The sequence below is a fragment of the Phycodurus eques genome, chromosome 2 (assembly GCF_024500275.1).
Source record: "Phycodurus eques isolate BA_2022a chromosome 2, UOR_Pequ_1.1, whole genome shotgun sequence".
Lineage (NCBI taxonomy): Eukaryota > Metazoa > Chordata > Actinopteri > Syngnathiformes > Syngnathidae > Phycodurus > Phycodurus eques.
The window spans coordinates 5509210-5526197 of NC_084526.1; the positions used below are offsets into that span (position 1 = coordinate 5509210).

General features: G+C 41.5%; 1 protein-coding gene across 1 annotated transcript; it reads left to right on the forward strand.

Annotated features, from left to right (window-relative positions):
• The first annotated feature begins 4938 nt into the window (after positions 1 to 4938).
• Positions 4939 to 14006, forward strand: gabarapl2 (GABA(A) receptor-associated protein like 2). The gene is made up of 4 exons (XM_061664809.1): positions 4939 to 5145; positions 7121 to 7176; positions 7275 to 7447; positions 13504 to 14006. The coding sequence occupies exons 1-4, from the start codon at positions 5112 to 5114 to the stop codon at positions 13592 to 13594; spliced, it is 354 nt and encodes a 117-aa protein (XP_061520793.1). The 5' UTR covers positions 4939 to 5111; the 3' UTR covers positions 13595 to 14006.
• Positions 14007 to 16988: the final 2982 nt, after the last annotated feature.

The window sequence follows — 16988 nt, forward strand, 5'->3', positions numbered from 1 at the left end:
TGGCATTGTAGGGCTACGTGGGTAATCAAAAACGAGGCAGATGCTTTATTCCTAAAATTTATTTAATGATATTGTAATCCACTGTAACATTACGCAGAGTTGACACTAACAGTGCCTTTGGGCTAACAGTGCTTTTATGCTCTACAGCTTTAAATGTTTTCATTTAGGAAAGTGTAAAAATAATAGTTTCTCTTCTTTTTAAGAATTCAACAATGCAGACAACTGTAACAGTTTGAACTGTTCAGTTAATAAGCTAAAAAAAAAATATATATATATATACTTTCTTGTTTAAATGCTGCCGGTAGTTGAATTTATACTGTGACACTTCTGATCCCTTGTCTAATAATCACCAGAAAATACTATATAACTGGCTCTGCATTTGGTTATTGTCATTTATGTTTTGTCTTCTGTTACAGTCGATTGTCCATTACAGTGAAGCACTTTTTTTGGTGGTGCCTATTCCAGCTGACTTCGGGCGAAAGGCAGACTACGCCCTGAACTCGTCGCTAGACAGACGCAGGGCACATATAGACACCGACAACCATTCGCACTCACATTCACACGCCCAGTGCAGTACAAAGTTATTGTAAATAAATAAAATAAAAGCTGCAAAAATATTTGAAAAGTTTAAAATTTTATCCAATCTTGCTTGATGGTGATGTTGTTATAGTCATAGACGAGTCAAGGAGGGTCACTTTCATGAGCCACAAGGATTTGGTGTGCTTCCTATTTACCAGTCCGTTGTCATTGATGAACGACTTGAAACAAAAAAAAACTGTACTGTTACTTTACCAAAAATAGCAGGTTCCCGACTCTAGAGACTTGTGTGTCATATTCCTCTTAAAGGTAACACCGCCACCATGTTGCTCTCTCTGTGCAGAGCTCCATGCGACAATAGATAGAACTCCAACAATCATAGCTGTCACGTCAATGCATGGCCTGGAAATGTTCCCACATTCAACATAGCTACCAAATGTCAATGTATTTCCTTTGATGGAATGTTGCCACATTCAACATGGCCGCCACGCAGACACGGGAGGCACATCCGTTGGTTGGTTCTAGTAATATTGTATTTCTGTGATGCCGAAATACGCCGGTAAACAACAGCAACCAATTCTGAAACTAACAGACTTTGTCAGTTCCGGTTTAAGTGACAGCTGGAAACGTTTTGGACACATGTACGGTTCAGACGGTCTGTTGCGTCCGATATCCATGTCCGTTAAAATAAGATTCCACTGTACACAGTGTTACCGGTACCTGGCATACCTGATTCCAGTCATTCTCAAAGTGCAGTACACCACAAGTGGTACGTGGGTTCTCTCTAGTGGTACGTGAAAGAATCACTGTCTACACCGTATACGGAGTTATTAGGCAAGTATTTTTAGCATATCGTCACTTTTAGGCATATTTCCTAGCTCCCAGCTGGATAAACCTGAATTTTTAATGGGTTTAAGCATAGCTGGTGTTGTCTATTTCTTTAATGAGTGTGGGTGTGGCCTAAGGAGATCAACACCTTATCCTCCTGATACCCTGCACACTCATTTCTGCCTCTCAGACCGATGAAACGACATTTTTTTTAAACTTTGACCTATGAGCCACATTTGGGGACAAGGCCCCCACCATCTTGTAGTGATATCACAACATTACACCCATTTCAGTGAAAATAAAAAGGCAGACATATATGCAAAAGACTCAGTGGCGGAGTTAGACTTTTCTCCTTGGGGTGGCCAGGGGGTGGCCAAGGCTATTTCAGGGGGTCCACAGACTATGACCATTGATTTGTTTTTCGACCAATGAATTGCAATCAGAGTCTCTAAATGTTGCAATGTGCATACTAAGCACACAGAAGATGAGGTTTGTGCGCATACATTAAAGTTTACTAACCATGTTTACAACACAATACGCACAGAAACACACGAGTTATTCACTCACACTCTCCCTTTCCACCTTACCATTACCTGACTTTCTTCTCTTTCAAAAGAAGTTATATATCTTGTCCCCCTGTCTTTTCTCAACAGACCCTATGAAAAAAAATGGCCAGTTGTGTTACTCTTAGCATCACTTACAATTGCGCAATGTTATCAAATCCCCGCTTCAAGCCTAAAAAATGTCAGGGGAAATAGACCACTGTAGATGTAAGTTTAATATTCAAACTTTCAGCTGCTCAGTGGTTCCCAACTGGTTTTGCCTCTGGACCCAAAATGAATTTAGTCATTAAGTCACAACCCAAATTTTTGATATTCTGTAGCAACTCAAATGTATTTCACAGAAAAATAGCCCAGTAATACAAAAGCCTTTATGCACAGTTGAAAACATGAAAACAGTTGATTTATATATATGAAACATGAAGAAACATGAAATGTGAAATAAAAAGGCACACTGTTTTATGAAGTAAATAAAAAGGCAGACTTCTTGAATCAAATAATAAAATAAAACAGACAAAATACTTAAATAAAAAGGCAGAATTCACTTGAATTACAGGTAGGCTATACCTATTTTAAACAAGCTAAATTGGTGATATTTGGTGAAATATTCAGAAATCAAACTCTAAAATATAAAGGCAGAATTAACTTAATTAGAGTATTTATGTTTTTGAAACACGTTACACTTGTGAAACTCATTATCAGCATTTTTGTGATGGAGTGGCTGTTGGAAGCTGACACTGGTCATCTGAAGTCGCCTATTTTAAGCAGTGACTCATTAGGACCCCTTAACCTGGGTTCGATCGAACCCCAGGGGTTCAGTGAGGCAGTCGCTGGGGTTTGACGGAGGACTCGACACACACCGCGTGTGTGTGCGTGCTTTATCCGTGAAAGCCTTTTTACACTGCAGTTTGAATGCCTTGTTCATGCCGTACAAACGCAAGGGAGCGTCAAAATTGGTGTTTATTGTGTAAGTGTATTGGGACCGCTTCATCACCACGACACAAGCTATAGATCACATGCTGAAAAATGAGGTGTACCTTACTGGTACAGTGATGACGAACCGGGTCTCTCAGGCAATGAAAAGCTACCAGATGACAAAACCCTGAAACAGAAAGAAAGACGTTCCTCAGCCACAGTAAACAGGGCAGATGGGGAAAGTATGCATTGTCAAGTGCTATGACAGTAAACCAGTTTGTTGATGTTCTCCACTGTTCATGCTGAGCAGCCAGAAGACACCTGCTAGCGGTGGTCCAAGAAAGAAAAAAGATATGTGGCCGTCACAAGACCAAGTGTTGTGCATGAGTACAACTCAAAGCTGGGAGGCGTTGACTTGTCAGATAGGATGATAAGATACTACCGAATGAGTGTGCGAAGAAAGAAGAGGACCATTCACATGCTGATACACTTCACAGATCTTGCTCTTGTCAACAGCTGGCTATTGTATCGTAGAGATAACCAGGAAATGGGTAGCCCAAGGAAGGCCATCATGAAGTTTCTGGAGTTTCGGATGGTAGTGGCTCATGTATTCCTTAACAAGTGTGATGTCATTCATAAAGATGCTCATGATGCAGATGCAGAGAATGACAACAGAACACCTTCGATCACCAGGCAGATAATCTCAGGTCACTCCAGTCCCTCATGTCTCAGTCCGCTTCAATGCGTCTCATCAAGTCTCTCAGAGGGATGCAGCACTCTTGAAATATTTAAGATATTGGGGTGTGATCACACAACCACCAAACATTTTGCTGTGAATAGTCAGCAGTCGCAAGAAACGTGTTGAGAGAAAAAGACGCACATTAACTGCCAAGGATTAGAGAAGAACCCATTATCTTGAAGTTCTGTCATATTTCAGAACTGAAATCTACCTGAAATACCTCCAAGTACAAGATTTTTAGTGTTCAGAGAGATGGCCAAGGTAAGAAAAGCTGATAAATGACCACCACTGAACAAGACACAAGAGCTGAAGCGTCTAGACTCGGCCAAGAAATATCTGAAGACAGATTTTTCAAAGGCTTTATGGACTCATGAAATGAGAGTGACTCTTGACGGACCAAATGGATGGGCCCTTGGCTGGATCACGAACGGGCACAACGCTCCACTTCGACTCAGATGCCAGCAGAGTGGAGATGGGATATTGGCATGGGTATAGTAGTATTAAAGATGAGCTGGTTGGACATTTTTGGGTTGAAGTTGGGATCAAAATGAACTCCCAAACATACTGGCAGTTTTTAAGACTATTTCTTCAGGCAGTGGTATAGGAAGAAGTTTGCATATTTCAAAAAGACAATGATTTTTATGCAGGACAATGCTCTATCTATCACATGTACTCCTCTGTGTGGCTGGCCAGTAAAGGCTTGAAAGATGAAAAACTGATCACATCTCCCCCTTCCTCACCTGACCTGAACCCAGTCGAGAACTTGCGGGCAGTGTTTAAACGGGAGCTATACCATGAAGGCAAACAGTACACCTCTCAGAACAATATCCTGAGAAGCTGCAGTTTCTGCCGCACAAAAACTGAATCGACTACAAATCAAGAAACTGACAGAATCCATGGATGGAGGGCTTATCACCGTTATACATACATATATACCGTAAGTGTGAATGTGAGTGCAAATGGTTGTTTGTTTCTATGTGCCCTGCAATTGGCTGGCGACTGGTTCAGGGTGAAACCCCGCCTCCTGCCCGAAGATAGCTGGAATAGGCTCCACCAGCCCGAGTGAGGAGAAGCGGTAAAATAAAATGTATATATATATATATATATATATATATATATATATATATATATATATATTGAGACCCACTGCAAATCATTAGAGGGATATTCCACGACGATAGAATGATTGACCAAATGAAAAGTATGTTGCGTTTAATAAAAATATAATGGGGGAAAAGTGCATTTTTAAGTTTGTTATCAGGTGGCAACCCCCCCTCCCCCCTCGAAAAGATACAGCCAATGACACAAGCCAACACTTACGTCACCAACAAAGCTGCTCCCGGTTGGCTGACCAGCGAGGGGGCGGTGCTTGTTTGTTGTTTTGCTGGAGTGTTGATTTGGAGGAGGCGAGTTTTAGCTTGACGTGTATTTCAACAATATTGACCGGGGGAAGCTATTTTCTTCTCAAATCTAACCTTGAGTGACTCTTACAATCATCTACAGCAAGCCAAGAGAGCCCGAAAACGGCAACCATGAAATGGATGTTCAAAGAGGATCATTCTCTGGGTGAGGGACGAGCGATGGTGTCACTAATAATGACATGAAAATGTCGATTGAGGTGGATTGTTGAAAAATAAATTACATTGTGTTTGCAAATTGGACGATATTTCGGATTGCTCACTTCATAAACAATTTTAAAGGACGTGGGGTGGGGGCTTTACCAATGGCCTTGGCTATCTTGGGAGGCTTAGTAGCTTTAGCTAACCCCTTCCGAAAGGATAGAGACCTTAAATACTGATGTAACTCGAAAAATAATATATATAACTATATATATATATATACTGTCTCGCCATTGGATGATGTTGTTGCAAGTTAGTATGTGCGAGGACAGCGTCGGGTCTTTGTTCGTAGCACACACGACGATTGAAGTACTGCACTTGTTGGGGTAATGGTTGAAGCCTTTGAATCTGCACTATTGACAGATATGAAATATGAAATGTTTGATTTCCCAATGAGTAGATCAAAATAGACAGCCTTTTGCATCCACCTTAAACTGGAGCCCAGCTTTGTTCTCGGGAAGGAGACGGTTGTTTTTGTCAGATCCTTAATAGGCCTACCGGGGGTGGCCTTTAGAATTTTGCATAACAACTTCTGTTTGATGCAAACGACATATATAGCAACGGTTTCCAGTTCCAGTATTATATCTTTCACAACAAAAAACACTTTGCGTCGTTAATATTGCATAAAAGACAAAAGATGCCACATCCCAGAGACAATCTGCATCTTTATCGTAGCAGTATCAAGACTACATTACCCACAATCCCCCTTCTTACAGTAGTACAGTGGGCTACACCTACACATAATTGTTTTGGTTAGTTTCCAAAAGATATATCATTTTTAAAACCCTAACTCTTAAGTACAAAACAAGATTTGTTATCGGCACTCTATATTAGTAATCTGTTAATAAATGCATGATTCTGTTGATTCTTTGGCAAAGTACATCTATCCATCCATTCCATCCATTTTCTTCACCGCTTCTCCTCACTAGGGTCGCGGGCGTGGTGGTGCCTAACCCAGCTATCTTCGGGCGAGAGGTGGGGTACACCCTGAACCGGTCGCCAGCTAATCACAGGGCACATAGAAAGAAACTATCATAAGCGCTCACATGCATACCTACGGGCAATTAAGAGTTCACAATTAACTTACCATGCATGTTTTTGGGATGTGGGAGGAAACCGGAGTGCCGGGGGAAAACCCACCCAGGTACGGGGAGAACACGCAAACTCCACACGGATGGGGCTGCGATTTTAACCCCTGTCCCCAGAACTGTGAGGCAGATGTGCTAACCAGTCATCCACCGTGCCCAAAACCACACCCTTTTTGTGAATTCAAAGAATTCTGCAAGCAAGAGTGGGCCAAAATATTTCCACAGAGCTGTGAAAGACTAATTGCCAGTTATTAGGTTTGGGGGCCATTACTTTTTCACACAGGGCCAGGTAACTTTGAATAGTTTCTTTAAGTTTAAATAAAATCACCATTTTAAAACAGCATTTTAAGTTCACTTGGGTTATATTTGATATTTACATCTGTTGGATGACCTTAAATATTAAAGTGAGGAAACTATGCAAAAATATATGAATTTGAGAAGGGGGCCAATACTTTTTCTATTATCTATACCAGTGATTCTCAACTGGTGGGTCATGACTCAAAAGTGGGTCATGGATAGAAAGAAAAGATTAGTGCTAAGATTGATTTTTGTACATGCAGTTCATCAGTTTCTTAATAAGGTGCAGTGTAATAAGGCGATTAAAACATGAAAATGTGCAGTTAAAATATGATGTAAATATGTTTTCAAAGGAAAAATGCATTCTCATTATTGTTGTTATTGGCTATTGCAGTGGGTCGTGGCTTAGCAACAATAGGAAACTGCTGTGATAACAGTTGAGAACCAATGGTCTCCACGACACCAAAGTAGTAGTATGTTTTGAACCAGCTTTAATTCTACAGCTAAATAACGCAATTATTGCTTGATATCCTGCAGAACATCGATGCATAGAATCAGCCAAAATCCGCAACAAGTACCCTGACAGGGTCCCGGTAAGTGAAATCCTTCTCATTGACGATTTGTTCTTGTTTTTAAATTAGCCTTGTTTATTGTAATCCTGACTGTGCTTCAACTGTGCACTGCATGCTAGGTGATTGTGGAGAAAGTATCTGGGTCCCAGATCGTGGATATTGACAAGCGGAAGTACCTGGTCCCCTCTGACATCACAGTGGCTCAGTTCATGTGGATCATCAGGAAACGCATCCAGCTGCCCTCAGAGAAGGCCATCTTCCTGTTTGTGGATAAGACAGTCCCCCAGTCCAGGTCAGAACCACAGCATTTGACAGATCTACGAGCTTGGACCAAATATGTTGTTTTTTATGGATCAGCTCAACTCTTCTCTTGCTAAGATACAAATAGTAGCACGGTGTGTGAATGAAATTTACATCGAGTCATTTTCTCGTTACATTACTAGTCTTCATGTCAAAGATAAATGGAAAGCCAGCTAAGATATACTGTAATGATTATTTACGTAACCCTTATTTAGCCAGGTAAGCCTATTGAGAACAGATTCTCATTTGCAATGCCGACCTGACTTCAGACAGCAGAGAACAAGGCAAAATAAAAACAAATAAAATGAAGACATATACAATAAGTTGTACAATGTGATGTACACAAACTGTACAGAAACTGTACAAACTGTACTAAACTTAAAACATAAAACACAACCCAACCCTTAACTTAATAGATGAGAGAGATGAGAGGCTCTCCTTATGGACAGTATGAGGGTGCTGACATCATAGGCGTCATGAACATGTCACTCACTCCAAGCTGGGTTTGAAAATCAACTGCAGTCCTTCGTCATGATTCGGTCATGAATAAGGCCTCTTGAATCAACAAAACCTGAAGAAAAAAAAAAAAAAAAAAACAGCAGTTGAGGCTTTTTTTTTTTTTTTTTTTTTTTTTCTTTTCTCTCTATAGCTTTCTTGAAATTAACAGGACCTTTATCATATGCCATGGTTTGGCCTGTCTGGTTTTTGCACTGAAAGTAACCATTTTTCAGTTGTTGCAATATCCTTGTTACCAGTAGATGGCAGTAGCTTCTTCATGCTGTTTCTTCTCGGGTGCAACGGTGGAGGACAAGTAAAGTTTGAGGTGGTAAAAGCGCTCATACTCTGTACATAGGTAGAAGTACAGATATGTGTGTAGAAAGACTGGTAAAAAGTGGAAGCACTGCTAAAACTCTTACTTATTTGAAAGTGTTAAAAAAATGTACAAACACTAAAATGTACTTAAGTTTTTTTTACTGTGAGTTATATACAGTACCTGTTTTGATAACTGCACACACAAAAAAACACAAAAGTCGTTTCCCTCTTTTATTAGTGTAGGAGTGTTTGTACAAAGAAGGAGGGAAAAAAAGCTAGCTTGCGTTGGCTCAGGCTTTTAAGCCATCAAAAGAATGTGTTTGTACATCTTTTCATACATTGTGAACGGACTAACAAATAAAATGCTTAATTAGCTGATGATAACAGGAAGAAATACACAATTTTCTTAAATAAGGCAATGGGAAGGGAATATCTTGCTTCTCTGAATCTGTGACGTCATTGTCGTTAATGCTCCCTGGTTTGTGTTCCACCTTAATAAATCTCCAAGATCTCAATCAAAGCTGTCAAGATCTCAATTGCGGTTGACTTTAACTCTCTTTTTTTAATGTGTTGTCGTCATCTGCTAAGGTTAAAAAAGTAACAAACCTATTTTGACAAAGTTAAGGAGTAGAAAGTACAGATATGTTTTCAAATGTAGGGGGTAAAAGTAAAATGTCGTCCGAAAATGAATACTTGAGTATAAATATCTGAAAAACAATGTTACAAAGCACAAGAATTTGTGCTTTGTAACATTGCTATAATATTTTCCGACCTGCAAGATATTAGCAATTTTGCGCATGACGGTTTATTCAACAGAGGCCGTCCTCATGACACACAAGAAAAGCAGTAGTTGCACATACATGATGCACAATCTTTTTAGCACGCATTTAATTGGTATAGAATCAGGTTTATGCTCGTAAAAGAAACAGGATGTCTCACATTTGGTTACTGGATGCAGTGACAGGTTCATTTTTAAATACATAGCATGGAAGTAGTTTGTCGTAGTTAAATTTGTAATAAATGATTGCATTTTCTGATCAAGAATTTCATGGTTTAAGGGAGACAGTATGCAGTTTCCCTTCAGGTGCTTTTATAACATGTCTGTGACACGCTTTCGTCAAAATTACCCTAGGATAAAAAAAAAATTCTTGCTGAAATTAGCCAGTTTTATGGCCGCCCCTAACTTACGCAAATGAACAACTGTATACCTGCCCCATCTACTGCTGGACCAATGGGGATTTGACTTTGGTTACTATGATGACCGGGGCGGAGCTTAAGCCTTGAGACAACAGTGGCGCCTACTTATAGGAGTCTTAGAGACTGGCGTGTGCCCAGAGAGGAACTGTGGTACTGCATGCGGAGGTCTGGAGTGGCAGAGAAGTATGTTAAAATAATACAGGACATATACGAGCGCAGCAGAACAGCGGTGAGGTGTGCTGTAAGTGTGACAGACGAATTTAAGGTGGAGGTGGAACTGCTTCCTGTTTGCAGTGGTGATGGATAGGCTGACACATGAGGTTAGACTGGAATCCCCGTGGACCATGATGTTTGCAGATGACATTGTGATCTGCAGTGAAAGCAGGGAGCAGCTGGAGGAACAGTTAGAAAGATGGAGGCATGCATTGGAAAGAAGAGGAATGAAGATTAGCCGAAGTAAAACAGAATATATGTGCATGAATGAGAGGGGTGGTGGGGGAAGAATGAGGCTACGGGGAGCAGAGATAGCAAGGGTGGAGGACTTTAAATACTTGGGGTCAACCGTCCAGAGCAATGGTGAGTGTGGTCAGGAAGTGAAGAAACCGGTCCAAGCAGGTTGGAACGGGTGGAGGAAGGTTTCAGGTGTGTTATGTGACAGAAGAGTCTCTGGTAGGATGAAGGGCAAAGTTTATAAAACAGTGGTGAGGCCAGCCATGATGTACGGATTAGAGACAGTGGCACTGAAGAGACAACAGGAAGCAGAGCTGGAGGTGGCGGAAATGAAGATGTTGAGGTTCGCTCTCGGAGTGACCAGGTTGGATAAAATTAGAAATGAGCTCATCAGAGGGACAGCCGAGGTTTGATGTTTTGGAAACAAAGTTAGAGAGAGCAGACTTGGATGGTTTGGACACGCCCAGAGGAGAAATAGTGAGTATATTGGTAGGATGATGATGAAGATGGAGCTGCCAGGCAAGAGAGCTAGAGGAAGACCACAGAGAAGGTTGATGGATGTCGTGAGGGAAGACACGATGGCAGTTGGTGTTCGAGACGAGGATGCAGGAGGTAGGCTTACATGGAAAAGGATGATACGCTGTGGCGACCCCTAAAGGGACAAGCCCAAAGGAAAAGAAGAAAAACTCCGGTTTCCTCCCACACCCAAAAACATGCTGGCTGGAATGGGCTCCAGCACGCCCAAGACCCTAGTGAGGATGAGCGGTACAGAAATTGGATGGATGGATATAGCTTCTACAAATCATCTTTGCCTGCAAACAAATTGTCATTTGGAGAAAATGAAAACTGATGTGACTATTTTGAAAATTAACTTGAGATTAAATAATGTACACACATGGACAAAATTGTTGGTACCCCTCTAATTAATTAAATAAAAACCCACAATAGTCACAAAAATAACTTGACAAAAGTAAGAATGATTAAAAAATATATGAAAATTAACCAATGAAAGTCAGACATTGCCTTTGAATTGTGGTTCAACAGAGTTATTAAAAAAAAAAAAAAAGTTGTGAAACAGGCCTGGACAAAAATGACGGTACCCCTAAAACAAAACAAAAAAAAGTTACAATAATTTGACCATTTGGCACATAATATTCAAACAAGTTGTGTCCTCTAATAAGGATCACAGGTGTCTTCAAACTTATAATCAGTTAGTCGGCCTATTTAAAGTAATACAAGTAATCACTGTGTTGTTTGGTGACACGGTGTGTACCACACTAAACATGGACCAGAGAAAATGAACGAGAGAGTTGTGTCAGGAAAGAAAAGTATAGACAATCACATTTTAAAGGTAAAGGCTATAAAACCATCTCCAAGCAGCTTGATGTTCCTGTGACTGCAGTTGCTGTTCCCTGGATGTGTGGAATATTAAAAAATAAAATAAAATAGTCCAATGCAATTATAATGGGCATCAATTATTTGCTGATTTTCGCTATTCGTCGTCGGGCCCAGTACCTATCCACACTATGTTTATTTCTACAAATTATTTTCACAATTGAACCCCAACAGGCTGTGGACAACTGGTTAGCACATCTGCCTCACAGTTCTGAGGACCTGGGTTCAAATCCCGGCCTCGCCTGTGTGGAGTTTGCATATTCTCCCCATGCCTGCGTGGGTTTTCTCCAGGTACCGCCCCCATTACAAAAAACATGCATGGTAGGTTAATTGACGACTCTAAATTGCCCTTCATGTGAATGTGAATGATTGTTTGTCTATAGAGTGGGGCAAAAAAGTATTTAGTCAGCCACCAATTGTGCAAGTTGTCCCACTTAAAAAGATGAGCGATGCCTGTAATTTTCATCATAGGTATACCTCACCTATGAGAGACAAAATGAGAAAGAAAAAAAAAAAATCACAAAATCACATTGTCTGATTTAAAAAAAAAAAAAAAAAAAAAATGTGCAAATTATGGTGGAAAATAAGTATCTGGCCAATAACAAAAGTTCATCTCAATACATTCTTATATACCCTTTGTTTGCAATGACAAAGGTCAAACGTTTCCTGTCAGTCTTCACAAGGTTTTCACCGACTGTTGCTGGTATTTTAGCCCATTCCTCCATGCAGATCTCCTCTCGAGCAGTGATGTTTTGGGGCTGTCGCTGGGCAACACAGACTTTCAACTCCATCCAAAGATTTTCTATGGGGTTGAGATCGAGAGACTGGCTAGGCCACTCCAGGACCTTGAAATGCTTCTTATGAAGCCACTCGTTCGTTTCCCAGGCGGTGTGTTTGGGATCATGGTCATGCTGAAAGACCCAGCCACATTTCATCTTCAGTGCCCTTGATGATGGAAGGGGGTTTTCACTCCAAATCTCAGGATACATGGCCCCATTCATTCTTTCCTTTAAACGGATCAGTCTTTGCCGAAAAACAGCCCCAAAGCATGATGTTTCCACCCCCATGCTTCACAGTAGGTATGGTGTTCTTTGGATGCAACTCAGCATTCTTTCTCCTCCAAACACAACAAGTTGAGTTTTTACCAAAAAGTTCTATTTTGGTTTCATCTGACCATATGACTTTCTCCCAATCCTCTTCTGGATCATTCAGATGCTCTCCAGCAAACTTCAGATGGGCCTGGACATGTACTGGCTTAATCAGGGGGACATGTCTGCCACTCCAGGATTTGAGTCCATGGCGGCGTAGTGTGTCACTGATGGTAACCTTTGTTACTTTGGTCCCAGCTCTCTGCAGTTCATTCACTAGGTCCCCCCCCTCCCGTGTGGTTCTGGGATTTTTGCCCACCGTTCTTGTGATCATTTTGACCCCACATGGTGAGATCTTGCATGGAGCGCATATGCCTTCCATTTTCTAATAAATGCTCCCACAGTTGATGTCTTTACACCAAGCTGCTTAGCTATTGCAGATTCAGTTTTCCCAGCCCGGTGCAGGTGTACAATTTTGTTTCTGGTGACCTTTGACAGCTCTTTGGTCTTTAGACTCCACTATGGAGTTTGGAGTGTTGACTGTTTGAGGTTGTGGACAGGTGTCTTTTATACTGATAACGAGTTCAAACAGGTGCCATTAATACAGGTGAAGGACAGAGGAGCCTCTTAAAGAAGAAATCAAGTTGCCAGAAATCTTGTTTGCTTGTTTGTAGGTGGCCTAATACTTATTTTCCACCATAATTTGCTAATAAATTATTTCAAAATCAGGCAATGTGATTTTCTGGATTTTCTTTTTCTCATTGAGGTATATCTATGATGAGAATGACAGGCCTCTCTCATCTTTTTAAATGGGAGAACGTGCACAATTGGTGGCTGACTAAATACGTTTTTGCCCCACTGTATGTGCCCTGTGATTGGCTGGCGGCCAGTTCAGTATGGACCCCGCCTCTCGCCCAGAGTCAGCTGAGACAGGCGCCAGCACACCCGCAACCCTAGTGAGGATAAGCGGTACGAAAAGTGGATGGATGAATCCAAACATCCAAATCTGCATGTAGTTGCCACTGTTAACATAAATCTAACAAAGAGGCGCCATGTGTAGCAGAGGAGCTCAAGGTACTGATTCTGTGTCTCCTTCATGTTTCAGCATCACAATGGGACAGCTGTATGAAAAGGAGAAAGACGAAGATGGCTTTTTATACGTGGCTTACAGTGGCGAAAACACCTTCGGCATGTAAAAGAAGAAGCAATGATAGTGAGCTGACCTTACCTGCTGACATCTAATCATAGTCCCACTTGGCCCCTGGAGCAGTTGTCGGGAAAGCCCCAGTGAAAACACCACAGAAAGATGGACTCCCTGCTCACCAGCCTGGATAAAACATATAAGTGTGCCAGTTGTCTTATTTTTGGCCCATGTTTCACCTGTTCATCAAAGATGCATATGTTTCGCTGTGTTGTAGTGTGGTAGCATTTGTTTATTTTTTTCATTCTTGTGATTTGAAGTTTCTTCCCAACTTATGTGTGAATGATGCAATTTAGTTTTGTTTTTGTCTTTGATGACAATATTTATGAAATTGGACTGTTTTAATTTAATTATTTGGAGGTAAGGTAGCTGGATGACCTAACCAATAAAATGAAAAATAGACCCTGCTCCATTTTGTTTTTGATGTAAAGTTGATCCATATAGTATTTTTCCTGACTCGATGCTCTTTACATTCAGATTTGAATTCTCTAAATTAGTGCGCCTGTCACGGTGGCCGACTGGTTAGAGCGTCAGCCTCACAGTTCTGAGGACCCGGGTTCAATCCCCGGCCCCCGTCTGTGTGGAGTTTGCATGTTCTCCCCGTGCCTGCGTGGGTTTTCTCCGGGCACTCCGGTTTCCTCCCACATCCCAAAAACATGCATGCATTGGAGACTCTAAATTGCCCGTAGGCGTGAATGTGAGTGTGAATGGTTGGTTGTTTTTATGTGCCCTGCGATTGGCTGGCAACCAGTTCAGGGTGTACCCCGCCTCCTGCCCGATGACAGCTGGGATAGGCTCCGGCACGCCCACGGCCCTAGTGAGGAGAAGCGGCTCAGAAAATGCATGGATGGATGGATGGATAGTGCGGCTGTCTCCAGTGGTACATGAAATAATCACTGCCTAAATACAGTTCGCTTGTATTTAACTTTTAGATTCAATACATTTGCATTTAATGACTGACCCATAATGTAATAAATTTTCCCTTTTTAAAATGTAAGAAAATGACTCTTGTGAGGATCAGCGGTACAGAAAATGGAGGGATAAAATGTAATGGGCCCGTTAGGGCGGCGGAACTACTTTAGAAGTGGGGGGGTGCTGATTGAAATTGCATTCATGAAAAAGAGTATTGTGGCCTAGCAAAGGGGCCTATAGGGTGAAAGGGGGGGGGGGGGGGCTGTAATAACTTATTATGTTGTTGGCTGGTTATTGTGAAAATGTTTACTCTCCAGCGCGGTCTGTCTCTCGCTCTCCCTCTCCATGTATTTGTCTATTTAACTTGATGGTCAGCATGAGCTCTAGTTAGCTCCTTAACGTTTCAAGCTATCTCCAAATGTAGTGGACGTTATATGTTAAGGACTTAAGTTATTGGTCACTTATTACGTTATTGATCTAATACAATTTTAAAAAGGGCAAATAATATTACGTTCTGGGCCGTTGCTACGTTATGGTCTGGTATTACGTTGTGGGCGAAACACGTAGTCTCTCGCGTGTCCTGCCCACATGAGCATTGAAGTCCCCCACCAGAATGATGGAGTCCCCAGCGGGAGCGCTCTCCAGCACCCCCTCCAAGGACTCCAAAAAGGGTGGGTACTCTGAACTGCTGTTTGGTGCATAGGCACAAACAACAGTCAGGACCCGTCCCCCCACCCGAAGACGGAGGAAGGCTTCCCTCTCGTCCACCGGGGTGAAGCCCAATGTAAAATCTACAAATGCTCTTGAATTTTTGAGAAGTGTTGTGTTCAGCTCATTCTTTTGTTGAGGGAATCACTCTTTGAAAACGAGTTTGGGTGGGAAGAGGATAGAACACAGGTGTTTGCTTTTGCGACTTCCCAAAGGCTTTTAGAATGGTCGGGGTCTTGGTCTGAGCGAAGCTTGTGATGAGGACGGCTGGCGCATCGTGACATTAATTTTAATCAATGGCAGTGTAATAAATTAGCTATTTTATATCGTATTAAATTAGTGACTGAACATGTTTTTGGGTTGCTATTGTGTTGTGAGTATGTAACGGTATATTATGGAAATATAAGGTATAATACGAACTTGAACAAAGCGGTGTTTGGGAACTCCATCCATCCATTTTCAACACCACTTATCCTGGTTAGGGTCGCGGGGCGCTGGAGCCTATCCCAGCTGACTTCGGGCGAAAGGTGGACTACACCCTGAACTGGTCGCCAGTCAGTCGCAGGGCACGTATAGACACGGACAACCATTCAACCATATTAATTACTTTAGTACATTTTTTACCAAACCAAAAATAGTTGAGATTTAACAATAATTGAATACAAATCACGGCACGGTGGACGACTGGATAGAGCGTCAGCCTCACAGTTCTGAGGACCCGGGTTCAATCCCCGGCCCCGCCTGTGTGGAGTTTGCATGTTCTCCCCGTGCCTGCGTGGGTATTCTCCGGGCACTCCGGTTTCCTCCCACATCCCAAAAACATGCATGAATTGGAGACTCTAAATTGCCCGTAGGCATGACTGTGAGTGCGAATGGTTGGTTGTTTCTATGTGCCCTGCGATTGGCTGGCAACCAGTTCAGGGTGTACCCCGCCTCCTGCCCGATGACAGCTGGGATAGGCTCCAGCACGTCCGCGACCCTCGTGAGGAGAAGCGGCTCAGAAAATGGATGAAGTACAAATTTAAAAAATAAAACAAAACTTCAATCAAGTACTTATAATCCATTAAGGCAAGAACTAAGATATTATTATGTGCAGTATGGACCTGTCCCTAATAAATACAGATTGCGTTTCACTTACTATCTGTCCAATATCTGTTTTTAACCTGTTAGCGAAGATATTAGTTAAACATTTGTCGTCAACATTTAGGTCATCTACAATATATATCTTTTATCTTTTTCAGGTTTGGGTAACAACATAATGACTCCTTGTTTCATAGTTGGCATTCGATCACCCCTTTCAATACATTCCTTCACAGTATTAAACAATAATTCTCTCATATCTTCCCAGAAAAACTTTGAAGTTCTTGACCAGGTGATTTCCCTGCTGAAATTTGCTTTATAGCTGCATCTAATTCTTTTATTTGTATTTCAGAGTCACACAATGATTTAAAGGTTGAGTCAGTTTGAGCAATTTTATGTTTTACACTCTTCAAAAACAATAATCAATCTACTCCCCTGTGTGTTGATGAGTATAAATTGGAATAGAAATTATACATTTCTTCAGATATTAGCAGATACAAGATGTGGCTGCAATATCAGCTCGGGGGCCTTCCCCTGTTGATGGCATCACGCTATACGATTGGCAGGAACTTGGCCGGATGACATATAAAATCAGTTGGTCCATTTTGGAGGATGGGAATTGTAGTTCTTCTGGAATAACATCGTCGAATTTTACGAAGAAATCTCATTATTTATCGAAAGGAACATAC

What these genes read in the sequence shown, in the direction of transcription:
- gabarapl2 (XM_061664809.1), top strand. Translation starts at nt 5,112, where the DNA reads ATGAAATGGATGTTCAAAGAGGATCATTCTCTGG. An exon ending in CAAAGAGGATCATTCTCTGG is followed by an intron (nt 5,146 to 7,120) that starts GTGAGGGACGAG and finishes GATATCCTGCAG; the next exon opens with AACATCGATGCATAGAATCA. An exon ending in AAGACAGTCCCCCAGTCCAG is followed by an intron (nt 7,448 to 13,503) that starts GTCAGAACCACA and finishes TTCATGTTTCAG; the next exon opens with CATCACAATGGGACAGCTGT.